General features: G+C 39.3%; 1 protein-coding gene across 6 annotated transcripts in view; it reads left to right on the top strand.

Annotated features, from left to right (window-relative positions):
• The window catches only part of dot1l (DOT1-like histone H3K79 methyltransferase), a 98,454-nt gene that overhangs the window by 56,772 nt on the left and 13,940 nt on the right, over window positions 1-27,742 (top strand). For all 6 annotated transcript variants that reach the window (XM_043721189.1, XM_043721193.1, XM_043721188.1 and 3 more), the window contains 7 exons: window positions 541-1,025; window positions 2,256-2,394; window positions 10,281-10,433; window positions 14,556-14,673; window positions 17,735-18,372; window positions 20,713-20,915; window positions 25,778-25,863. In XM_043721189.1, coding sequence (XP_043577124.1) covers window positions 541-1,025; window positions 2,256-2,394; window positions 10,281-10,433; window positions 14,556-14,673; window positions 17,735-18,372; window positions 20,713-20,915; window positions 25,778-25,863 — 1,822 coding nt within the window. The remainder of the gene's footprint in view (window positions 1-540; window positions 1,026-2,255; window positions 2,395-10,280; window positions 10,434-14,555; window positions 14,674-17,734; window positions 18,373-20,712; window positions 20,916-25,777; window positions 25,864-27,742) is intronic.

Raw genomic sequence — 27,742 nt, 5'->3', positions numbered from 1 at the left:
TGTCTTTGGGAAATCCAGTTTTATGTGGAAACTGTTAATGGTATAAGCACCCCTTATTTGCATTTATTTATTTATTTTTAGCATCAGTTTTATATTGTTTGTATTCATCGCCTCTGTTCAAGGATCATTTATTTCATTTAATTGTTTTGTATGAAGCACTTTTATGAAATGTTATAATAATTGACTTGTAGCATTCTTACGTGGAGATGGCAGGCTTGATGTGTTCTTTTGTACCTTTTTATCACTTGTGTATAAAATGTATGATTTTCACGTTGATCTGAATATGAAATTCATCGTTTTATTTTTCATGTCTCTGAGGCGATGGCTCTGGTAATATGCTCCCCATATAGCACTGCTGACAGAGTGTATAGACGCTAATAGCTGAGCTAAAATCCAACATGTGTTTCAAGGCCATTCCACCTGCATTTTCATAGACTTTAGATGTGAAACTATGCTGTGGTAATTTAAGCATTTGGAGATACAAGATTAACAATGTTTGTTTGCTTTTTTTCCCCCTTTCTTGCTCCCTGGCATTCTTAGATCAGCATTGTGGAATTGGAGAAGAGTCAACGACAGCAAGAGTTAATACAGCTGAAGTCCTACATGCCATCAGATGACATACCTCTTCAGCTGCGCCACAAAAACAAAAACTGTGAGATGGATGCAGAAAGAAACAGATATCAACTAGAGATTGAATGTCCTAAAATTCCAATGTCAAATATGAATGGTCTGAGTCCTGAACTCTCTATTAATGGAAGTGCAACTCCTTTTGAAATTCACAGTTCTTTAAACCGGCCTCCTTCCAAATCACAGAATGTATACAACACTGTGTTTCCAGACCAGGAGAATGGACTGTGTATCCCAAACATTCTGAGTAAACACAAAGCAGACAGATTACCAAGTCATTCTCTTCCTGATTACACCAGATTTTCTCCAGCCAAAATTGCACTTCGTCGACATTTGAACCAAGATCATACTGGAAGTGAAAAGCTTGCCCATGAAGTACAACAGACCTGTGCCCAGAGGTCAGTGACGAATAGCATTTTGAAATGAGAAAGCACTGTTAAGATCAGTTCTGGGTTGTTTATAAATGGTAGTCCACACCAGTGTCAGTGAACATCATCAACACTTATTAACTATTACATAGAGGAGCTGGCAAAGGAAGACATCTCTGGAACGCTGCACAATCAAGTCCCAGTTCCATGCGGTCTGTTGTCGTTATCGCATTACTCCCCTCAAGCATGCTTAGTAGTTACTGTTCGAGTAAAAGGTTTAGTTAACTATTGATTCCAGAGTGTTTTGACTCCTCCAGCAAATGATATCTCTAGCCCCTGAGAGATACAATTATTGCTTATTTAACATTTAAAGAATATTAATTTGCATGAAGTTGAATTTGTAAATGTGTGTTTATTGGGTGCATTCTCTAGACATGTTTTCATTGTTTTATGTTACCTAAAACTGAGAGTAAATTTAATTTTTTTTCCCCACAATTCTAGCCATATAATGTAGTTGGCTGTAGCCCACAAAGGGCTGTAAATATAGCTTTTTAGTTAGCTTTTTAGCTTGAGAGGTGCCCACACATCATGTGGGGCAAAATAAGGAGGCAGGCTTTATGAACTACCACAACAATATGACCAAACAAAAATTTTAAAATATAACTCATCAAAGTAGAATGTGAGTAATAGCATATAAAACAGAAAAACAATTTTTTTCCCTCAGTAATTGGGAGGCCTGGAATTCAGAAGACCAGTGAAATTTAGCGTGCTTTACTAGCAAATGTTTGTTTACTTTGCTAGTTCTCAAGAAATAAAAATGCTTTTCTGTGATATTGCAATCCAGGAATAGAACAATTCTAAATTGAAAATATTAAGAAGTGCACAAAAGCCAGTCATCAATCATCTTGTGGCTTTAAGATTGCACTCATCTTGCTACAAAGCAAGCAGCTGTCAGGAAATGTATTATGATTCTCGACTAAAATGCGTCGAGTTTTAGAAATTTTAATTTCCTTTTCGCAAACTGAAGTTCGTGTTCAGTCAATTATTAGTTTGAAATCTGGTAAATTTCTATTACCTAAAGATCTTAAGAGATGTGGGGCAAAGGTGTGTATAGCAATTTTGTCAGTGATTAATTAAAGATCTAATTAAGTGATAGAATAAGTTTCCGGGTGGAATGTCCTGTTTCCGTATTGTAGCAATTCTCCAAGGGTATCAAAACAATGTATTTTGTTTGTGTGTATTTACACCATTGTGTTGCAGGATTGAAAACCTAAAAGAGACTGGCCTCTCTCATCAAAGTCCAGGAATTCCAAATGGTGTTCAGAATGGTTTGAGTGAACAGCAGCAGCCATCATCCCCAGTGTCCCAGCAGATCACATGTGAGAAAAGTGCGGAGAAGGTATAGTGCTAATACTTTTTGATTTCTTTGCAGTTTTGTGAAGTGTACGGTGGGGTGTGATTTGTGCTGATTTTGATTTTGCAACAAACTCTTGATGGTGTTTTTCTGTTTGGATGCATTTGAATTTCACCATTTTATACATTGTTGCCTGTTCTATGTTTGAATTCAGTCAAAAGTATAGCAATAAATTTGGTCTTAGCTTTATGATTTGTGTTGTTACATATAAAGATATAAAGCAGATTATTATCACAAGGGTTGGAAAAAGAAGGAAATAAGCCAATCAGTGCTTTTTTAATGGAAACAATCTTTTCCCAACTTATTTGGTGATCTTTCTTAATCTGTTCTTAGTAGAAAATGACTTAGTATAACCGTTTTAAAATCCCTGGAAGCAGTAGTGATCAAAGCAGAGATGCTTGCTTACACTCCATTTGATAGACAATTATGCTTTTCTCTGTAGACGCTGCCCAGTTATCATGGGGAGCAGCAAAAGGTTATCCAACAAAAAGATTGATTTTTAATTATGAAGGTGTTTTCGCCCACCCTGATTTTGTACTGATTTGCAGTCGCTGAAAAAGATGTTACAAGTTGTGAGGATAATGTGGATACATATGAGATTATCCACTTTGGTAGCCAAAACAAAGCAGATTATCATTTGAATGGCGATAGACTGGGAAAGGCGGAGGTGCAACAGTTATTGAAAGTATGCATGTGGCTGTACAAGGCACTGAAGAAAGGAAATGATATGTTAATTTTCATAGTGAGAGGGTTTGATGACAGGAGCAGGGCTGTCTTGCTGTAGTTGTACAGAGCCTGAGCAAGATCATACTTAAGAGTATTGTGTTAAGCTTTAATCTCCTTTATCTGAGAAGGATGATCTGACTGTGGAGGGAGTGCAACAAGCGTTTACCAGATTCTTTTCTGGAATGGCAGGTATGGTATGAAGAGAAGACTGGATTGGTTAGGACCGTATTCACAACCTGAGAAGAATGATGGTTGGACCTCCTAGAAACGTATGAAATGCTAACAAAACTAAACAGGGTAAATGCAGGAAGGATATTCCGGATGCGTGGGAGTCCAGAACCAGGAATCACAGACTAAGGATGCAGGGTAGGCCATTTTGGACAGAAATAAGGATACAGTTCTTCAGAGTGGTTAACCTGTGAAATTCTCTGCCAAAGACCAGTTGAGGCTAAAGCACTAAATGTTTTCAAGAAGGGGTTAGATGTGGTTTTCAGGGTTAAAGGGATCAAAGAATATGGGGAGAAAGCAGGAAGAGGCATGATTAGCCATGATCAGATTTAATAGCCGAGTAAGCTCAAAGGGTTGTATGTCCTATCCCTGCTCCTATTTTCAATATTTGAGTGTGGTATGAATCTGCATTAAAGTCAGGAAAGCAGTTTTGCTGGAAAGAACTACTCAGCATATAAACAATCAGTAGTTGTTCCACAAGGAAACAAGCCTTTCCAGTTGCAAGTCAAGAAAACAATTGTGCACAAATTTTAAGCCTGCACATGCACAAAATGATTTTGTTAAATGAATTGCACCAAGGCTTAATTGCCTTCCTTACCGTTGTTTACCTCTAGTAGCATATATACTGGCAAGTGACAACTATTTCTTCATGTTTGTGACTTATTCTTTACACCAGTTTGGTCCTAAGATCAAGGTGTTTGATTATAAGTACTTACTGTTTGTAATGCCTCATGGAACATAAATATGATTTGGCTTCAAGAAACTGAAGTCATCCATAGTGTTCTTCAGCATTCACATCTGATCTTTTGAACTTCCAAACTGAATAAATTCCAATAAAATTATTATCTGGGTCTTCCTGTTTAAAATGTGGAGCAGTAAAAGTTTACAGCAGAGCATTTTCGTAGACAGGCTTTGGGAAGTTACTCCAGAATTCACATCCCTTGACCTGTTTTTGTAGGTGCAAGAATTGAATAAATAAATAGTTGCCATAGTCCAGTGGACCAGAGGGCTGGTTCTCTTGTCAGACAGAGATGACTTGTGGTGAGTCTTAATCTAAGGGTCACCACACCTCAAGCAAGGGATAGGGTTGAGAAGGTGGGATGTTTGTGTGACCTCAGGTCTTATGGGAAATTAACCAATGTTATTGGCGTCACCGTATTGCAAGCCAGCTGTCCAGTCAACTGAGCTAATCAGTGTTCCCTGCAGTAATTATATGACCAAGTTACTGGTCAATAGTAGCCCCAGCATGTTGTTAAGAGGTTTAGTGATAGTTTTGCCATTAAATGTCAAGAGGTGATAGTCGTCTGGCTGCTTTGTGGCTCAAATGTTACTTGCCACTTATCAGTTGCAGCCTGAATATTGTCCAGGCCATGTTGCATGTAGGCATGGAAGGCTTCCGTATCTGAGCACTTGTGAATGATACCGAGTGGTGTGCTATCATCTGCGAAAATCTCCACCTCTGACTATGATGTAGGGAAAATCATTGATGAAGCAGCTGAACACGGACCTAGAACACTCCTTTGAGGAGCTCGTAGAGCCAAATTCTGTGGCTGAGATGATTTGGTCTGGAACAACCACAACCATCTTCCTTTATGCTAGGTATGACTCTAACCAGTGGCAAGTTTGACCTGATTTCCCGTGACTTCAATTTTGCTTAAGCTTCTTGATGTCATACTTGGTCAAATGCTGCTTTGATGTCGAGGCCAGTCATTTTCTCCTTGCCTCTGGAATTCAGCTCTTTTGTCCCTATTTGAACCAAGTTTGTAATGTGTTGAGTTTGGAACCAAAATAAGCATAAACAACTGGGTTATTGCTTGCTAAATAATGATTGGCAGAACTGTCGAGGCCCCTTCCCATCATTTTGCTGATTGATAGACTGGCCGTAACTGGCCAGATTCAGTTTGTCCTGCTTATAGGACTGAATTGGGCAATTTTCAACAATGTTGAGTAGATACCAGTGTTTCAACTGTATTGAAACAATTTGATTAGGGACATGGATGAATCTGGAGTGCACCTTTAAGTATTGTAGCTGGGATTTTGTCAGTTCCTATAACTTCAGCAGTGTCAAAAGTATTCTGCTATTTTTTGACAGCATATGAATTGAATCAACTGGTATCTTTGCGAGGGACTATAGGATGAGGCCAAGATCATCTGTTTGACACTTGTGGCTGATGGTTGCAAATGCTTCAACCTTGTCTTTTTGCACTGATGTACTATGTTCTCCATTACTGAGATGAGAATGTTTGTGTGTGAAGCCTAGTCCTCATGTTTTCTGGATTAAACATGTTGAGATTGTGGCAAAAATCTTACGTAAAGAATGCTATTGCAAGGTGATGCCCTCACTCCTTTTGTGAAGATGATTGAAACATGCAAATAGAGCTCAGAAAAAAGAACTGTGATTGATTACAATATATATATATCATGTTAAAAATCACACAAAACCAGGTTATAGTCCAACAGGTTTAATTGGAAGCACATTGTCAATCACCTGATGAAGGAGCGTCGCTCCGAAAGCTAGTGTGCTTCCAATTAAACCTGTTGGACTATAACCTGGTGTTGTGATTTTTAACTTTGTACACCCCAGTCCAACACCGGCATCTCCAAAAAAAAATATATATTTTATATATATATATATATATATATATATATATATCATGGTAGTCTACCAATGACACCTTTTTAACTTTTTTTATAATTAAATGATAAATAAGGCCTATATCAATTAAGTATTTCTAAAAATTAAAATTGATGCACTTATTTGATTTTATATGCAACCAGTGATATGTGTATTAAACAGCCAGAGAATATGTCAGAAAGATCTGTAATTTTTTTTCATGTTGTCTGATTTGGTACATGGTGCAAATTTGTGATTTTTTTTCTTTTCCGAAGTAGTTCTTGCTTGAAGGTATTTAGCTTTTATGTGTGGACTGAATATTGAAAGCTGTAGTTTGTGTTTTTCATGGTTGTCAATCATACTGACCAGGTCCTTTGTTGTAAAGCCAGTTTATTTTCTAGACCCAGGTGGAAAGAATTTACCAACTGCTGTTAGTTATTGAACAAAGAACATAAAAAAAGTACAGCACAGAACAGGCCCTTAGGCCCACAATGTTGTGCCGAGACTTAATCCTAATGTAAAATATAGTAACTTTAACCTATGCACCCCTCAACTCACTGCTATCCATGTGCATGTCCAGCAGTCGCTTAAATGTCCCCAATAACTTTGCTTCCACCACCTCAGCTGGCAACGCATTCCATGCATTCACAACTTTCCTGTGTAAAGAATCTACCTCTGATGTCTCCTTTATACCTTCCTCCTAATATCTTCAAACTATGACTTCTCGTACCAGTCGTTCCTGCCCGAGGGAAAAGTCTCTGGCTATTGACTCTATCTATTCCTTTCATTATTTTGTACACCTCGATCAGGTTTCCTCTCTTCCTCCTTCTCTCCAGAGAAAAGTCCGAGCTTATTCAACCTGCCTTCTTAAGGCAAGCCCTCCAGTTCAGGCAGCATCCTGGTAAACCTTCTTTGCACCCTCTCCAAAGCCTCCACATCTTTCCTATAGTAGGGCGACCAGAACTGGACACAATATTCCAAATGTGGTCTCATCAGGGACTTGTAGAGTTGCAGCAAAACCTTGCAGCTCTTAAACTCGATCCCCTGTTAATGAAGGCCAAAACACCATACGCTTTCTTACCAGCCTATCCACTTGGGTGGCAACTTTGAGGGATCTATGTAATTGCACACCCAGGACCCTCTGTTCCTCCACACTGCCAAGAATCCTGTCTTTAATCCTATATTCAGCATTCAAGTTCAACCTTCCAAAATGCATCACTTCACATTTATCCTGATTGAACTTCATCTACCATTTCACAGCCCAGCTCTGTATCCTGTCAATGTCGTGCTGCAGCCTGCAGTAGCCCTCTATACAATCGACAACACCTCCAACCTTTGTGTCATCTGCAAATTTACTAAACCACCCCTCAACCTCCTCATCGAAGTCATTTATAAAAACTACAAAGAGCAGAGGCCCAAGAACAGAGCCCTACAGGACTACAGAATACTTTCCATCTACAACCACTCTCTGCCTTCTGTCAGCCAGCCAATTCTGAATCCAGATAGCCAAATCTCCCTGTATCCCATACTTTATTTTTTTATGAATGAGCCTCCCACGGGGAATCCTGTCAAATGCCTTGCTGAAATCCATATACACCACATCCACTGCTCGACTGTTGTCGACCTGTCTTGACACCTCCTCAAAGAACTCAATAAGATTTCTGAGGCATGACCTGCCCCTTACAAAGCCATGTTGACTGCCTTTAATCACACTATGCTATGCCAAATAATAATAAATCCTATCCCTCAGAATTCTTTCCACAACTTTGCTGACCACAGACGTGAGACTGACTGACTGTAATTGCCAGGGATTTCCCTATTACCCTTCTTTAAAAGTGGAACAACATTCACCTCCTTCCAATCATCCAGTACAACTCTGGTGGAGAGAGAGAAGGCAAATATCCTCGCCAGCGGCTTAGCAACCTCCTTTCTCGCTTCCCGGAACAGGCGAGGATAAATCTGGTCTGGGCCTGGGGACTTATCAATCTTAATGTTTTCCAAAATTTCTAGCACATCATCTTCATCAATCTTGCTCTGGTCAAGACTGTATCCCAGCTTCTCTGTTTTCGTTTACAACAAGTTCCCTTTCCTCAGTGAAAACCGAAGCAAAAAGCTCATTTAGGACTTCCTCTATCTGCTCAGACTCCACACACCAGTTCCCTCCACTATCCCTGATCGGCCCTACCTTCTCCCTGATCATTCTCTTATTCCTCACGTATGAGTAAAACGCCTTTGGGTTCTCCCTAATCCTTCTTGCCAAGCCTTTTTTGTGCCCCCTCCTGGCTCTCAGTCCATCTGAGCTCCTTTTCTAGCAAGCCTGTAATCCTCTAAGTTGCCTCCTTCCTTTTGACGAGAAGTTCCTCTGTTCTCGTCATCCAAGGTTCCTTAATCTTACCCCTTCTTATCTGTCTCAGAGGAACAAATTTGTGCATCACTCGCAACAACTGCTCCTTAAATAATATCCATATGTCTGCTCTGCCCTTTCTGTGGAACAATTGCTCCCAGTCTGTACTTCCCAACTCCTGTGTGATAGTGTCATAATTTCCTTTTCCCCAATTAAATATCTGCCCTCAGTAACTGCACCTTTCACTCTCAAGGCTATGCTAAATGTGAGGCAGTTGTGACCACTTTCACCAAAGTGCTCTCCCACAGTGAGTCCTGACACCTGTCCTGGCTCATTGCCGAGCACCAAATCCAAAATGGCCTCTCCCCTCGTCGGTCTGTCTACACTCCTGAGTAAGGAAACCCTCCTGAACACACCTGACAAAAACTGCTTCATCCAAACCATCTGCACTTAAGAGGTTCCAGTCAATATTGGGAAAGTTGAAATCACCCATAACAACAACCCTGTTACTTTGTACATTTTTCTAGAATCTGCCTGCCTGAGATCTTCAATCTCTCTACTGCTATTTGGGGGTTTTCTACAGACCACCTATGTGGTGGCTGTTACTTTGCTGTTCCTAACTTCCACCCATACTGACTCAGTAGACAAACCTTCTTTAACCTTTGTTTCTGTAGCTATGATGCATTCTCTGGTTAGTAATGCTACAACCCCTCCTGTTTTTCCACCCTTCCTGTTCTTTTTAAATGTTCTGAACCCTGGAACATCAAGCAACCATCCCTGCCCCTGTGAAACCCATGTCTCCGTTATAGCCACAACATCATAGCCCCAAGTACTGATCCATGCTCTAAGTTCGTCACTCTTATTCTGGACGCTCCTTGCTTTAAAGCAGACGCAGTTTTAACCCATCCCTTTGTTTCATCGCGTGAGAAACTTTCCTGATAGTGACTGGATATATTGAATCTGTCCTTTCTGCAACTGATCCCCTCTCAGACATGTGGCTCTGATTCCCACCCCCGCCCCCCCGTCAAATTAGTTTAAACCCTCCCGAATTGCACGAGCAAATCTCCCACCCAGGACATTTGTACCACTCCAGTTCAGGTGCAACCCGTCCTTCATTTACAGGTTCTACCTTCCCCAGAAGGTATCCCAATGGTCTAGGTATCTGGAGCCCTCTCTCCTAGTAATATGAAACTAGTAATAGTCAGGGTGCTTTTTACTAGATCCTTCTGTATTGAAGGAACAGTACATATACCCCAAATTGAATTGCAGTCTCCAAACAGCCAGAATTGAATAACTTGACTGCTATGACATGTTGGAATTCCATGTCACCTTCCCCGCTGCTTCAGCACTCCGCATGGAATTTTGCTAAATTGACCTCATCCTACATTTTGTGCTTTCATGGAGAAGTGAGACATGGCTAGTTGGAATTGTAGCTTAGAGTCCTTGAGTGCTCTTGCTTCTGTAATGCACTAAGAATCCATTAAGTTCAAATCTTCATGTTTTTGTTTATGTGACTACTGATTGACTTCTTGAGAATACATTCTTGGTCAGTGGTGCTGGAAGAGCACAGCAATTCAGGCAGCATCCGAGGGCAGGCAAAATCCTCGGATGCTGCCTGAATTGCTGTGCTCTTCCAGCACCACTGATCCAGAATCTGGTTTCCAGCATCTGCAGTCATTGTTTTTACCTTCTTGAGAATACAGACCGGAGAGATTCTTCTATTACAAATATCCCAGGTCTGTTTTATTCTTTTAAACCTTTTAAGGTACATACTCCCGTTTCTATCCATCAAAGCTATAACCATGTCAATTGTGTAAATTGTTCTGCAAAATCAGTCTGTGCGTTCATTTGTATGCTTGAAGACTGTCTGTCTGTGTTATCAACCAATCTCAATTTTACTAAGGACTTCAATTTCTTGGAACTTGCATGTCAAATGTTATTTCATTTTTTTTCTTGCAGTTTTCGAAAGATGGCAGCAAAAGTCCAATTAATAATTCTGAAACCATAACCAGCCTACCGATCAGTATTCCACTGAGCACTGTTCAACCAAACAAATTGCCTGTCAGCATTCCTCTGGCTAGTGTAGTTCTGCCAGTCCGTGCTGAAAAAGTGGTAAGTGATATTTGACTGACTTGGCACTCTTAAAACTCCAATATGTTTAACAGGTGTTCGACTGGCTCGAATAAAGAAACTTCAACGTTCAGTCTTATTTTAGTAATTCACTGCCCTGTCTTGTTTGAAAAAGGTTAAAAATCACAACACCACCAGGTTATCATCAACAGGTTTATTTGGAAGCACTAGCTTTTGGAGCGCTGCTCTTCCATCAGGTGGTTGTGGAATATAAGATCGTAAGTCACAGAATTTATAGCAAAAGCTTCCAGTGTGATATAACTGAAATTGTACATTGAAAAAGATCTGTATTGTTTAAGTCTCTCATCTTTTAGAATGACCATGTTGGTTTCAGTTCTTTCATATGTAAATTCCAGACCTTTTTTTTTAAAGTTACATTTTCAAATGACCTTTAACAATAGATGCCATATTATCTCAAATAATTCATTGAAGGTGTGAGGTGCCCTGGTGAGGCTCTGTGCCCCAATGTTCAGACTGATCCTATTCCTAAAAAAGGGATTTACAGAATCTTGGAAATATAGTTTTTGAGCAAAAAGATTCTGCAAGTACAAATTCACCCCACAAAGTTTGTGTGTGTGTGTATCTCCATGTGTGTATGTATGAGCGTGTGAGAGAGAGTCTGCGAGAGTATATGGGCCTGTGTGTGTGTTGCAGTGGGGTCACCTGTACTTAGATTACTTACAGTGTGGAAACAGGCCCTTCGGCCCAACAAGTCCACACCAACCCGCTGAAGCGCAACCCACCCATACCCCTACATTTACCCCTTTAACCTAACACTACGGGCAATTTAGCATGGCCAGTTCACCTGACCTGCACATCTTTGGACTGTGGGAGGAAACCGGAGCACCTGGAGGAAACCCACGCAGACATGGGGAGAATGTGCAAACTCCACACAGTCAGTCGCCAGAGTTGGGAATTGAACCCAGGTCTCTGGTGCTGTGAGGCAGCAGTGCTAACCACTGTGCCACTGTGCTGCCCACTGTAGTGTGACATGAACCCAAGGTCCCGGCTGAGGCCGTCCCCATGGGTACCGGACTTGGCTATCAGCCTCTGTTCAGCCAGTCTGTGTTGTTGCATGTCCGGAAGTCCGCCATGGAGGATGGTCATCAGAAGGTCCGAAGTCAAATGTCCCAGACTGCTGAAATGTTCTGTGACTGGGAGGGAACACTCCTGCTTGTTGATTGTTGTGCAGTGTCCATTCATCCGTTGCTGTAGCCTCTGCTCAGTCTTGCCAATCTACCAAGCCTCAGGGCATCTTTGCCTGCAGTATATCAGATAGACAATGCTGGCAGAGTCACATGAGTACCTGCTGCATACATGGGTGTTGTCCCCACGTGTAATGGTGGTATCAGTGTTGACACTGACACATCTTGCAGCGTCTGTCATGACATGGTTATATGGTGTTGTCTTGAAAGCCAGGCAGATTGCTGCAAACAAGGCTGACTTTGAGACAGGCAACAACACAAAAGTGGCCGAGCAGAGGCTGATAGCCAAATTCGGTACCCACTGGGATGGCCTCAACCAGGACCTTGGGTTCATGTCACATTACCGATGATCCCACGGCAGTGCTCTCGCGCATGTGCGTTCTCTCCGACAGACCTGTACACTCACGCAGACTCTCTCTCTCATATGCTAACACATACACTCACACTCACGAATCTTCTCACTGACTTAAACCCCTTTACACTCACTCTCACACACATACTCTCAGACACTCATACCCCCTCCCCCACCCCCCCAAACGCATGCGCACACACATGTTTTTGGGGTGAATTTGTACTTGCAGAATTACATTTTTATTTTGCTCAACTGCGTGATTCCACGTAAGATTTTGTAAATCCCTTTTTCAGAAATAGAATCAGTCCGAACGTTTGGGGTACAGACAGACTTTAACCTCACGTTCAATGCATTATCTGAGCTGACATGGCACATATTGTTAAAGTTTACTTGAGAATCTAACTTTTAAAAAAGCGATCTGGGATTTACATTGAAGAACTGAAATCAACATGGTCATTCTAAAAGATGAGAGTCTAAACAAACAATCCAGGTCTTTTTCAATATATAATGTCAGTTACGTTACTCTATAAATTCTGTGACTGACTATCTTTATATTCCACAACCACCTGATGAAGGAACAGCGCTCAGAAAGCTAGTGCTTCCAAATAAACCTGTTTGACTATAACCTGGTGTTGTGATTTTTAACTTTGTCCACCCCAGTCCAACACCGGCATCTCCAAATCATTGGAAAAAGTGAGCTGTACAGCACCACTCTTGCCCCTCAATTTTCCCAATCCACTTATTCATTGCATAATGCAAATCTTTGGGTTGTCTACAAACCCAATTTTCATTGTTTTTTTTTCACCTTGCGCAGTTCCCCATAGCCTTTTTTTCTTTAACTTGACTACTTCTTGAGATGAGCTCCCTGGAAGGGATTACCACGTCAGAACATGGCCTTTACTTCATTCATGAGTCCCAATATTTATCATCCCTACCTCAAACCTCCAGAGGGTTCATCTGTCAGCCATTTCTCTCACTCAGTCTCTTTTGGTAACCTGACCTTAATTTATTAATAATGCATATCACTACTTCACCAGCAATTTTGAGAGAATATTTATTTCCTCTGAATGTTAGTAAGACTGGTGATTTGTTACTTCCATTCAGTCTCTGACACCAGTTCTCATCATTTGTCTGTTTCAAAATCAGATGTTGCTGGCAAAACTCAGCATCTGTGGGAGAAAAGAGTTCATGTTTTGTCCAATAACTCTTCACTTGGTCCAAGAGATGTGAACCTTGTCTGCTAACGGGGCTGCAAGCTGTTCCGTGCTTTGTTTCCTGAGTACATTTTTCCACCTTTGGCAACCCCTGTTTCTGTTCCTTATTGTTTTTTTTTTGCCTTTCGTGAATATTATTTATTGTAGAACTCACAGCAAGTTCCTTCTTTCACTAAGGTTATTTGTGAACATTGTTTATTGTGCCCAACTCCAGTACACACCAGAATTCACTTTCAAATTCTGGTACTAATTTTTTCAAATGTATGTTGTAGTTTCACTTCTGTGTATTCCTCCAATATTTGCAGACTTAGGTCCTGAAACTGGAGATTTATTCAAAATTAAATAAACTAGAGTGTCTCCTTGTGGAAATTCCTAGCACCTTTACTTATTCGTGCCACTGTGTGTTTCTTCCTCGCGTTCAGCCAATCCTTAACACTTCAATATCAGTACCTACCTCTTTGTCTTATGGGAACCAACTTAAACATGAACAAATTGTTGTCAACTCTTCAGTTCTCATTACTCGAAGGCTTTTTTTCCCCCTGCCCTGACTACGTGGTGATGGAGCAAAATAAACAATCACGAGTGTTCCTTCTAGAAGAGCCAAATGCACTTTTCAGTAGAAATGTTCCTAAGTTTGTTGGGGTTTGGGGTTGGTATCGAGAACCAAGTTCTGATCATCGGGGAATACAGAGATCAAGCAAGCAGCAGGTGTGTCTTGTGAGCAAGCAAAGTTTGGATATAGCGTGAGGAATGGTTGAAAAAGTAACTGAAGTTTTAAATCAGATGTTAGCAGGGGAATGCTTTTGAAGATGTTTGGTCCTGTGGGATGCATGAATGGAGGAGGAAATGGCAGAGTCAGCTGTTGAGAAAATCTTCATTTTAGGAGCAAAGAAGCCTATGTGGTCTTCACACTTGTTGCCAGTATGTATAAATGATGTAATAAAGACAATTTTTTAACCAACTCCAGTGTTAAATTGCTGAAGCATTCCGGGTTAGAAGCATATACATTAACAAACATGAGTCAAAAAAACTTTTTTTAACAAGTTTTGCTTATGGGACATAAATCTCTGAAATGGGGCTTGGCAGTAAGTTTGGTAACCACTAATAATAGCAACATAGATGACCTTCAGATTGAGTTCTAATTGCTTGACTGTAGAGAATAGTGTGGCTCCCAGACATTAAAATCTTTAGGCAAATAATGCTTGTAAATGAATCGTTAAAGTATTAGAACTTTAACTCTACAATATGGCTCCTTTTGCATTTTGTTTCTTGGTTATTGTTAAACCATTTTGTAGCTTTTGTATAAAATAGTCTAATTTGTTGTATTTTACAGAGAAGCACACCTAGTCCTATTCATGTTTCAAATCGTGACTTATCAATGCTTGACAAACAATATGGTGCTAACTATGGAAATGTGGCTGGAAGTAAATCACAGTCTTTGACTAACTCAGGTACCTGTATTATCCGTTTCAAGTTGTAACATGGAGTGGGTTCAATTTTTATTTGGTTGACAATTAATCTAAAGCTACTTAGTCAGTTGGATCAGAATTTCTAATTTTTCTGGCAAATCATGCGATACATGCTATTGATGTATCTTGATTATCTTGTAATAAGTTGTCAATAGAGAAGAGAGCTTGGTGAAATTTACAACAAGTAAAATCCATTCCAAACTACCATTGATGATCTTTATACAACGCATGGGAATTTCCAAGTGTTTAGAAACTAAATGCATTCCTTGGAAGTCTTTAATTGTATTTTGGATTAATTGTATTTTACATGTAGTTGCAAATGAATGACAACTGTTTTGAAAGCATGGGAAATAAGAGCAAGCATTGGTTATTTGGTCTCCTGAAAATGGCAGAGCGTGAAATCGATCATGGCTGATCTTCTACATTGGTACCATTTTTGGGCACAATTATGGCTGATAAGTTTGTGTTGAGAAATCAGTAAATCCTTATCTTGACTGCACTGACTGTATTGGCACAGCCCTTTTGGGCAGCAAATTGCCAAGAGTTACCATGCTCAATGAAGACTTTCTGCCTAATATCAGTCCAAAGCCAAAGGGAACACTCTTCCAACATCTAGACTTGGAATTTTATGAACTTTAAAGCAAACACTTCTCATTGTTCTAACTTCACGAGAATATAATAACCCATCCCCTTAATCTCTTTTCATGGGACAATCCCACCATCTTGGGGGTCAGTCTGATGAGCTTCCACTGCATTCCCTCCTTTGGCAAGTATATCCTTCATCCAGTAAGGAGTTCAAAGCTCTGCACAATACTAAAGGTGCAGTCTCCCAAAGGCTGTACCTAAGTGCAGCAAGATACCTTTACTCCTTTTACTCCAGTCCTCTTTACAACAAAGACCGAAATATCTTAAATGATTTCTACACATGCATTTTGGCTTTTAGTAACTTATAAGTAAGGGCACTCTGATCGATCAACACTTTTCAGTCTGTCTCCTTTTTAAGAAGTATTGTCCATTCCTGTTTTGAAGTGATAACTTTGCATTGTTCACATTATATTCCATCTGCTGTACTATTGCCCCCCCTCAGCCTTACTATAGGCTTTGAAGTCTATTTGCCACATCCTCAACTCAGTCCAATCTGGTTTTCTGATTTTAGATGTTTTGAGGATTACATTTGATCCTCTCATCCAAATCATTGTTACAAATTGTAAACAGCTGGAGCTCCAAGCACTGATCCTTGCATACCTCACTAGTTACAACTTAGCAACCTGTGTAACCTGTTTTGTTTTCTTTCTGTTAGCTAATACTCAGTCCATGCCAGTACATTGCCTCCACTCTCGTGTGCTTTATTTGTGCTTTGTGTTACTTTATTTGAAAACTGTCTGAAAATCCAAATACACCAATTTCCATTTCTCGGAGACAAAAACCTGCAGATGCTGGAATCCAAAGTAGACAAACAGGAGGCTGGAAGAATACAGTAAGCCAGGCAGCATCAGGAAGTGGAAAAGCCAACATTTTGGGTATTAGCCCTTCAGGGCTTGATGTGAGCTTAGGGGGAGCTACATATAAAGGGATGGGAATTGTGGTGGACTGAGTAGCAGAATAGTGAGGTAGTGATAAGTGAAACAGGTAGTGGGTAAGGCCTGGTTGGTTGATGGGAGGGATGAATCCGGTTGGTAGATATAATGGAAGGGAGGAGGCGAAACTGGAAAGGGTGCCAGGGATGGGTGAAAAGGTGTTTTGAAATTGGAGAACTGTTACATCCTCTGGCTGTAGGCTGCCCAGATAGAAGATAAGGTGGTATTCCTCTAATTTGCAGTCTGATTCACTGCGGCAATGGAGAAGGCCGAGGATAGATGTGTCGTGGGGGAAATTGAAATGGGTGGTGACCGGGAGGTGAGACCAAATCTAGATTGGGTGATCGGTTTGCCGTGCATCTTTGTCTGGCCCGAAACTGCCAAACTGACCTCCTGGGCCCATTTCAGTTCCCCCTCCCACTCCCCTCTCTGACATGTCCATTGGAGGAACAACATCTTATCTTCTACCTGGGCAGTCTACAGCCCAGAGCACTTTACATTGAGTTCTCTAATTTCAGATAACCTTCCCACCAATCCTCTGGCTCCCTTTTCAGTCCTGCCTCCTTCCTTCTATTTCACCTTCCAACCCTTCCAGCTATCAACTGCATTTATCCCACCCATCACCTGTGTTCACCTGTCACCATTACACTATTCCACTACTCTCCCCACCCTGCCCTCAGCCCCTATCACTTTAGCTGTACCTCTCCCTATCCCCATGTTTAGCTCTGAAGAGGAGTTATACCCAAAACATTGACTTTTCCACCTCCTAGTGCTGCCTGGCTTGCTGTGTTCTTCCAACCTCCTGTTGGTCTAATTTAAATTATTTTTCCCACTTATCTTGTTACATTCTCGACAACTCTAATGGGATTGTGCAAGTTAATTTCCTTTCCATAAAATTATGCTGATGCTACTCATTGTTTTCTAAGTCTCCAGTTATCATGTACTTCATCCTAAATCCTAGTGTTTTTCCTGCTACTGATATCAAGCTAGTAGGTCTGTAGTTCCCTGTTTTCTCTTTCTCTCCTCAAATACTGAGATTACACCTGAAATCTTCCAGTCTGCAGCAGCTATTCATAAATCTTTAGAACTTTGGAAGATGATCACCCCAAAAAAGTCTCTATCTCTACAACCACTTATTTGTACACTCTGGGATGTAGACACCAGGTCCACAAATTGATCACCTTCAAGTCCTATTAATTTCAACAGTTTTGATTCCTTATTCTTGCTAGTTTTTTGGTTCTATAGCTTTCCTGGCACTTCTTTTCCCCCTCTGAAGACAGGCACACAGTCTAATTCAAACATACTATGGAGTTAAGAAATTAATAATTGTTGATATTTTGAAAGAGGTTTTATCCTTCCTTCCTTCCTTCCTCATTAAGTACATTTGTGTCAAGCAATAATTAAAATGTAGGTCATAGATTTTATATTCAAGCTGTGGTCATTGCAGTGTGATCATTGTTTTGCAGGTTTTTGTTACTCAGCTGGCTCTGTGGCAGTCAATGGGGTCCATTCAGGTTCTCCAACTCGGTCAGCGCTTACCAGTCATGACAAGATATTATTAGAAGATTCCGATTCTACCAATGAAGGTATTCTTGCCAACAGTTCTGTCCTGCAGAGCTTCAACCCACAGAATCCAACAATGCACCTGATGCAGTCTCAAAGTTCTGAGCAAAACTCTCCCACTACACAGCATTCAGTCAGCCCGAGGCTGTCCAGCTCTCAAAATCTAGCAACCAATTCTTCAAGTATGGGTGGGGTTTTACAGTATGTGGACACACACAAAGCCTTCTCAGAGGTAATAAGAAAAGATTTACAGTCAGACCAAGGTGCCTCGGATCAGGAGAATGAATCTAAACGGAGAATAATATTTTCCACTGCTAATGGTGGAAATGTCAAACAGCCTACTTTAAATAAACAGACTCCCCTTGCTTCAGCCATCAAATTAGAATCTGGACAGACAGTATCGCAAGAAGGAAAAAAGAAGAGCAGAAGGAAACGTTCTTCTTTAACATCCAGTTTAAATGCAGGTAGCTCTCCAAAGCGAAAATCGCTGCTTGCTGCATTAGGGCTTTCTTCAGGATCTCCTTTGAACATAAGTTCTATGGTAAGTGATTTGATTTGTTGCTATCTTAATTATTATTTTAGAAGGGAACCCTTGCTTTTGATTTCAAAGTTGATCTGAATATATGGTGATGCTGCACGAGAGTAGGAAACAAGTCCCTAATCAATTATCCAGTTGCTGTTACCTCCTTCCATTGTGGAGCTGTGCAGATGAGCCAATTGATTTTTAAAAATAAATGAATAAATATGCACATTCTTTACCTTCTATTGAAGTTATCTTGGCACCAGTAACAATATTAATGCCATAGTCAAACGCAGTCCTTTCTGACTATGCTGCATCATATCTATAGCATTCATTGTAAAGGAAATGCATGTTTTTGAGTTGCTCAAATTTATTCCTTGCTTGCCAACTAAAATTGCTTTTTATATTTTAAAAATTACACTAAAAATGAATTTAGTTTAGTTTGTAGTCTTGTTTTCAAATAGTTTAGCGTAAACGCCTTGCTCACAGTCACATTGATCTCTGTCTCAGTTGAGTCAAGGCATGTGGGTGTGGTTCCCAAAAGATGTTGGGATTGAAATTCATTGAATATTTGCTGTTTTGCAGTAGAAGTTGGTTACATATTGATTTCTAATTTCATGTTTGAAAACGCGGTGTCCCTAAGACTTTCCATTTAAATACAGCTATCAGATACTATTGAGACATCACCCAGTGCAGAAATTCCCCTTCCCTATTAATGTACATTTACCCCTGACTAATGCACCTAACCTACACATCTGTGAACACTGTGGATAATTTAGCATCGTCAATTCACCTCCCCTTCACATCTTTGATTGTAGAAGGAAACAAGACCACCCGGAGGAAACCCATGCGGACACTGGAAGAATGTGCAAACTCCACAAAGACTGGCCCCCCTCCCCCGAGGCTGAATTCGAACCCAGATCCCTGTGAGGCAGTAATGCTAACCACTGAGCAACCATGCCATCCTATTTTCACTTTTCCTTATTATTTAGATCACTCACACGAAATATTTTAGTTGCATGACCTTTCTGTTCCTTACTTCTGTTATGACAGACAGCAGAATAGAGTTGGTCCCCCTACCTCTGTAATCACATTACAATAAAATTAAAATCTTTCAAAGCTCTGAAAAGTGATACCTGTGATTCCTAACCAGATTCCTTGAATAACCTTGAATAATTCCTGACTTAAGGAATAATTAATACTAGATGCCAGGTTTGCAGCTTAAACAAAAGACATTACAATTTATTAATACTACACTAACTTTAGAGTGAAGCTAAATAGTAGCAATCTAATTAAGGTCTAGATTTAAAACCAATCATGTTTGAATTTAGCTCGCACTTCATGTCAAAACAGACACTCAAACTCATTTGAAGGATAATTTTTACAAAGGCAAAATAATTGGCCAGATTGGTTGAGCACTTTCTAAGATACATTGCTTCGCAAGTAGATGGATTGTCTACTAACTGATTTTTTGGAAGATGTCCATCAGTGCTACATTTTCTATTTCACTACCATGAACATTCAAAAATACTTAGTTTGTATTCTTTGAAAAGTCTATAGAATTCTTTTTATCAAGAATCAACTTGGAATTAACTTATAGGCTTGACTTCAAAGACTATTAACAGTTTGTTTGTCATTTTCCAATGCAAACTGCTACTCATAGACCAAAGGTCAGCTTTCAGTTCTGAGCTCTCAGTTCACAGCTCCAGACCAAAAACTGATATTAAAAAAAATGAAATATCAGCGAAGGTTCTAGCTTATCCTACATGCTGCTATCTCATTCTTGTTTTTAAATTACCTTGTTGGAGTCTGAGGAAAACACTGCATGGATGGGTCAAGACTTCCTTGAATTTAAAATCTTCTGTTTTCAGTCAGTTGATTATCAGCTATATAATTGGTTCAATGCTTTACATTTTGTGTGAAAATAAGAGTGTGATCTGACTGCTTGCAGTACTTAAAGCAAATATATAATTTCTTTCATTGAAAAATCTGCTTCAGCTTTGTTCTTATTTATATGTAAATTGAATTTTTGTGGTAAGATTAGCTTGAATATATTTCCTGCAGTAATTGTATTAAATGTCATAAATGTTTTACACAGGTGTATATAATGCATATAAAAATGCCAAGCATTTAAGGTTCCCGTAGATCATTTCTGCATTGTCTTGATACTTGTAATAAGTTAGGTAAAGGGTCATTTTCTTGAACAATGTAGTGCTTCATTATAGTTTTCTCCCTTTTTTCAATTGATCATTATAATTAACTCGAATACACAACTTGCTACCCAAGTTTTTGGTATATAAAGTATTCTCAATACATGGAGCAAAAAAGTTTTACTAAATTAGTGATAACTTTTGCTTTTAGGTCAATAACATTAATCAACCTTTGGAAATAACAGCAATTTCATCACCAGAAACTTCAGTGAAGAGCTCTCCTGTTCCCCATCAAGATAATGAAGGGCCTCCAAGTTTGAAAAAGAAAAAGGTCTTTGCCTCCAATGGTGTTCATTATTCTCCACTTACGTCTGATGAAGAGCAGCAGGAGGAAACTGAGCAGATTAATGGAAGGTAGGTTCAAATGCTTGGTTATAATTTGGAATTATTTGTGACTGAAGCTAAATACGCTAATTGAAATGAAGTGCAAAAAGTGCTGAGCAACAATTGAATAGGCATTTAAGGTTCTGATAGATCATTTCTGCATTATTTTGATATTTGTAATAACAAAGTGATAAAGTTGTTTTCTTTATCAAGGCAGTAGTTCATTATCATTTTCTTTGAATTGATGACCATTACAGCCAAGATTCTTCGCATGTGAAGTATTCTCAAAATGAGGGGAACATGAGTGTGCTGCACAGGCAACAGATATGCCCAGCACACCACCCTTTGCAAGTTCCTGTTGCTGCCAATCATCATCTAGATTACAGGATATATTTCCATTCCTGCGGTGTTACTTGGTCAAAATTTTGGAACACTCTCTTTAATGGCATTGTGAGTGTACCTACCCAAAATAGATTGGAATGACTGAAGAAGGCAGCTCACTATCAAGTTCTCTAGGGCAACTAGGGATGACTGGCCCAGCCAGTGACGCCCACATCCTGTGAGTGAATAAAAAAATCTGAGTTTGAAGAGAGATTTCATCTTTATTGTAAAGGAAGGGAGTTGTGGGGTAATGGAAACATTCATAATTTAGAACGCATCAATTCTGAATAGAAATCTTGTGAGAAATAAATTTCAATTAATCTGCGCAATTATTCTGCATTTAATTATGACCTTTGGCTAGCTATCTGCTCAGTTAATTGTATTTTAAAAAAAATCTTAGTGGTTGGCCAAATGACGTCAGATGTAAGTTTTTTTTTCAAAGATCAAGTTGGAATAACTGTAGAAGATTAGTCAATGAGAATAGCATGCCACTATCCTGTTTTGAAAATCCTTTATATTGACATCAGATTAATGGATTTATTGATCTAAATGAATTTCTTTCTTGAAATCCAGTTCATTTTAATATCTGGGAAAATTTAAGTATGAGTTAGCCCAATTGTAGCTATTAGGACAGTACATGACTCCTTGTAGTTGAAGTTTTCTATACCAAAGAGATTGCTGTACTATTAATTGTGTTACATGAAATACTCAAGACAGCAAAACATTATTTTACTCCTAACACTCCTAAATAGTGTTTTATGAAACTCTTCAAAATGCAACAGTACAGTCTCCTTAATCTTTCCTCACTAAACAATCCTGTAATCCTAAGGGTGAATTTGGTAAACCTCCATTGTACATCCTGAATGACAAGTGTATTTTCCCTTTGATACAGACTGAAGCTGTGTACACTAATCTAGGTCAGGTCTCTGTTATGTTCTATTCTCCATTTTCCTTAACTAGAAGTGGAGTTGCATTTTCTACTTTCCAGTCAGCAGGAACCTTTCCACAATCTCTAGAATTACAAAAAATAATCACCAAGCAAATTGGCACAGGATCAACAAATTAGTGGTAAATGTGTGGCTCAAAGATTGATGTGGCGAAACTGGTTTGAATTAGTGATCCATTGTTAGCAGTACTGGGGAAAGAGAACTGATTTGGGACAGGCTCGACCTGAATCGTGTGGGGACCAGTATCCTGGGGAATTGCTTAACTGTCAATAGGGCTTGAAACGAAATGGTGGGGTGATGAGTTTAGTTTGCATGGAACTTCATGGAGCAAGTTGTGGGGGGAGTGGGCTAGCTCAGCAAAAGTTGTTAAAGTTTCCAGAGCAGTAATAGGATAGAGATTCCTGATCTTTTCCGTAGATTCTTAACTTCGGGCACAGCAGATAAGGGGACAACTATGAGAAGGGAGGCAGTCAACCCAGGACTGAGGGTGTTATACTTAAATGCACGCATTATATGAAGCAAGGTCACTGAGCTTGCAGTACAGATTGATATTGACAGGTATGATGTACGTGTACTGAATACTTGACTGCAAGGGGATCAGGGCTTGGAGCTAAATATCCAATGACAAACATCCTATTGAAAGGACAGGCAGATGGGTGGAGGGGATGGGTTGCCTTGTTAATAAATAAAATTTGAATAGATTGCAAGAAGTGGAAAAAAAATCGGAAAGCGTAGAATATGTGTTGAGTTGAGAAAACACCCCTGTTGGGCGCTAGGATCAGCAAATTCTTAGAGTGGAAATAGGCCCAACAAGTCCACACCCACCCTTTGTAGAGTAACCCACCCAGACCCATTCCCCTACCCTATTATTCTATATTTACCCCCGACTAATGATATACACATCATTGAACACTGGGGCAATTTAGCATGGCCAATTCACCTAATCTGCGCATCTTTGGATTGTGGGTGGAAACTGGAGGACCCGGAGGAAACCCACACAGACACTGAGAGAATGTGCAAACTCCACATAGACAGTCGCCCGTCAGTTGTGTCCAAACCTCCCAGCAGGCAGTATTGCAACAATCATGGGGGACATTAGAATGCAGGTTTACTGGGAAAATCATCGTGATAGCGGGTCTCAAGAAAAGGAATTCATGGAATGTGTATAAGAATATTTTTGGAGCGGCTTGTGTTATAGTCCACTGGGAACGGGCAATTCTGGATTTGTATGTGTAGTGAGCCAGACTTGATTAGGGTGAAGGAACCTCTTGGGGGGGATCAGTGACCATAATATACTAGAATTCACCCTGCAGTTTGAGGGGAGAAGCTGGAATCAGATGTAACAATATTACAATTGCATAAAGGTAGCTAGCAAAGGTATGAGGGAGGAGCTGGTCAGAGTTCTTTGGAAGGGGAGCTGAGCAATGGTAGGAGTTTCTAAAGGTAATTTGGGAAGCACAGCAGAAATTCATCCCAAGGAAGAAGAAACATAATAAGGAGAGGATGTGGCAACCATGAGTGACTATGTCAGGGACCGCACAAAAGTAAAAGAAAACGCAGGCAGTGTGGTGAAAATTAGTGGGGACCCAGAGGATTGGGAATCTTTTAAAAACCAGATAATTTTTTTAAAAAGATGTAATATGAGAATAAGCTAGCAAGTAATATAAAAGAAGGTTGAGAATTTTTTTTCAGATATATAAAAAGTAAATGAGACCAGAGTGGGCATTGGACCACTAGTAAATGAAGTTCAAGAAGTAGCAATGGGAAACTAAGAAATGGTGAAACACCTGAATAGATGCTTTGCATCAATTTTCACGGTTGAAGACACCAGCAGCATAGTAGAACTTCGAGAGTCGACGTTTCGGGCATAAGCCCTTCTTCAGGAATGAGGAAAGTTTGTCCAGTAGGCTAAGATAAAAGGTAGGGAGGAGGGACTTGGGGGAGGGGCGTCGGAAATGTGATAGGTGGAAGCCAGAGAATGGTTAATCTGTGGAACACATTGCAGAGGGCTATGGGGGCCAGATCATGAAATGTTTTCAAGGCAGAGGAAGATTCTTGAGTTGGGACTGGATCAAGGGTTATGTGGAGGAGGCAGGAGAACGGGATTAAGAAACATCAACCATGATTGAATGGTGGAGCAGACTCAATGGGCTGAATGACCTAACTTTGCGCCTATATCTAATGGTCACTGAGGCATCCACTATCTCTATTGTGGCTTGATCATTCAGATTCATCAGACCTCAATCAACTACCTTGTCAAAAAAATCTCTCTATTAATGTTACTTTTGTTTAGCTTGTCAGTTCCACAAGATCCTTGATTTCCTCATATTTGTCGGAGATATTCTGCATTGTTTTCTGTGAATGAGGGCACAGCGCTGCTCTTTGGAAACATTTCTATTAATCACAAGCACTAGCCTTCGCTTGTGCAGAGAGCTGGCACAGCTTTGATAGGCTGAATGATTTTCTCTGTAATCAAAACCCTTAACTTTGAGCAAATGTAAATGCCCTCCCTTTCTCCAAATTCCCAATGAAATGAAACAGGCCTATTTTACAAGAGAAAATGTAGCATGATGTATTGAACATTTTCTGCCTGTACATGAATGTCACTTGGAATCGATAAGATTGGAGGAGAAAACCCAAATTGTTGTAAAAACTCAGTAACTGTGGGGAGGGAAATAAAGTATGGAACTCATTTTTGGAACTAAAGATTGGAATTCTTGTATTCTGTGAAACGATGCTGGAAGAACCACCTTTTTATTCTCCTTGGGTGTGTGTATATATGTATATATTTTGGGACCTTCTTGCTAAACAATCAGATTTCAGGAAGGTACATTGACTGCATCAGCCATCTGATTAATAATCTTTGTGAATAAGTATGTAATAATATAGTTTGAAATAAAAAGAGAATGCTGAGACTTTTTATTGAAGGTTGCTGAAATATTGCTAACTTTGATAGTAAATATTGAACCGCTGCCAGTTGTGTGCCATGGGTGGAGTTCTTTTTCAAACGTTTAAGGGACATTGATAGTGAACGATCTATCACATTTTCTAAAGGGCTAGTGGCCTATTTCAGGGAAATTAACCCTTTTCAGTATGTTTTATGTTTCCTTTGGCAAAGTGTACACATTCAAATTAGTTTCCACTTTTTTCTGTAAATAAAACTAGTCTCAGATATAAACTTATTTGTAATTTGCATTATAGCCTAACCTTGCTTTAAACTATAATTGGATGTAAAAGCAGTTGCACTTTTAAAATACAATCATTGTTTCAAGTGATTGTATTGTGCATTAATGGTAGGTAGGGGCAACTATGATAATATGACCAGTGGGGTTTTGTCAAAAGTGCCAACTTTCAAGGCAATTTTCCTGCAACTATTGGTTAAATTCTCAAAACAAATGACCTATTCAAATGTTGCAGTACTGTTTTTTTGCCATGGGATTCATCTCAGCAGCTGAAATTGACTTCATTCGTCCTCCAGTGAATGAAGCCAAATTTGTACGCTAATGTGAAGTTCAGCACACAGTCAATGAAGCAATCAGTACATTTTGTCTTTATTTTTTTCAGGATTGACAAAAAAATGGTGCAAAATCAGTGTACTGTATCAATTGAAAGTAAAGAAATTTCAATCGTTTGTGGAGATGACAATCAAGGTGAGAGAATTGAGGCGGTGCAGTCAAAGCAAAATGAACCTGACATTTATTTTCAACTAAATGTTTCAAACCATCATTGGTTAGCCATTTCCCCATATTCTATAGGTTGTGATGCATACAGAGGACACTTATTTTTGAATTACAAACTGAGCCAGGTTTGCCTCCATTAATTTTCTTCCACCTGTTCACTCAAATTTAACATACATGATTGTTATTGAATCAGAATTTGAATTAGCATAATACAAAGTACTTCATGATAAGATGAACAGATTATGTGAAACTAGGAAAGCTATATTAATGAGGGATTTCAATCAAGCAAATATGAATTGCTTAAGTGGCTTACAGTTGTTTGTGGTAAGTGGTTGTTTCACAATACATTTGATCATGAAAGCCAGGAAACACATTTCTCAACTTGACTTGAGACTAAATGATATAATAGTTCACCAGATATTAAAAGCTATGTCATTCCCAAGTTGATTCTGATCACAGCCATACTTGGAATTGATTGTAAATTTGATGACAGTCCCCAGGATCCGCTCTGGGTAGCTTTCAGACATTACCTAGAGGAAACATTTGTTCTTGTGTAAACTAGGGAAAAATGGTATATCTTCAAAGCTACAATAGTGTGAAGGCATATATTTCTAAGATGACCAAGCATGAGTTAATAAATATATTCCCCAAGTGGGATAACAAAGCATATACAAAGTGAATAGGTACTGGAGTGAGGAGAGCTTTATAAATGTTGCAAAAAGAAAGATGAACAAATCCATTGGAAAGAAATTGGGGAAACTTCAGATATGCAAATAATCTTATCAGGAGGGGAAGTTGGAACCTGGAAATGAATAAGTACAGAGTCTAAAGAAAACTAAGTAGCACTGTTTTAAAAGCAAGAGTACAGTACTTGATTTGAATTATTCCTACAATGCCTGACTTAATAGAATGTAATTTTTCAACATTAATAATCAAAGGATTTGTACGAAATTTGGCATCAGTGTTTCCCCATAGAATGCTTACAATAAGCAAATTTTCAGGAATCCATTTATTTATTCCAAAGACCAGGAGAGGATAGTGATAAAATTTGGCAAATAATTCACTGTCGTCTTGAATAAGTTAATGAAGCTGAATTAATGTATATTCCAAAAGATGACAAATTAAATCTTGGAAAAAGCAAACTTTAATAATTTAGCACATAAACAGCCAGTACGTTATGAAAGATAAGGCCATGTCTCAATGTCCTTCACTTGAAGAATTGACATCCCAAATGAGATTAGGTTTGGATTTTCCAAATGCCGCCTTTCAAAAGGTTGCTACTGAAACTAAAACTTAAGTAATATTTGGGTGTGAATTTTAAAATAAAGTTTGCAAGAAAGAAAACAATGAATGTTGTTGAGAAATATTTGGGAATTATATTTTTGATGCAAGGGCTGAATATGTCAAAGAACTTACAGAAGCTGTCAAACTATATTTTAATACTTGAATTAAAACATGCATCATGAACCACTGGAATTTGCAGATATCAAAATCTGGAGGTGAGTTGAATTGGAGGATGTAGATCAGAACTGACTAAAGCTAATTGATCAAACATAACAGGGTAGAAGAGTGTCAGATATAATTAAATACAACTAAGTGAAAGCTATGTGTTGGGAAGAAAAATGAGGGCCAGTGTATGTTTGTTTTAAAAGCTGAGAGTTAAATTGTAAAATATCTGGAGGAAATAATAGATAATGGACTCAATTTGACAATACAGCACACATATTACAGAATCAGAAAAATTTCAGTTGGAGAGTGTACCATGCTCGGCATGAAGTAGTTGCCACCTTAAAATAGATGTGGACCAATTGAGAATGGAAGCTGGGAAAAACCAAGCCTATGTACATAT

Source organism: Chiloscyllium plagiosum, chromosome 31, assembly GCF_004010195.1.
Source record: "Chiloscyllium plagiosum isolate BGI_BamShark_2017 chromosome 31, ASM401019v2, whole genome shotgun sequence".
In the NCBI taxonomy this organism is placed as follows: domain Eukaryota; kingdom Metazoa; phylum Chordata; class Chondrichthyes; order Orectolobiformes; family Hemiscylliidae; genus Chiloscyllium; species Chiloscyllium plagiosum.
This window is presented reverse-complemented; position numbering and strand designations above follow the sequence as displayed.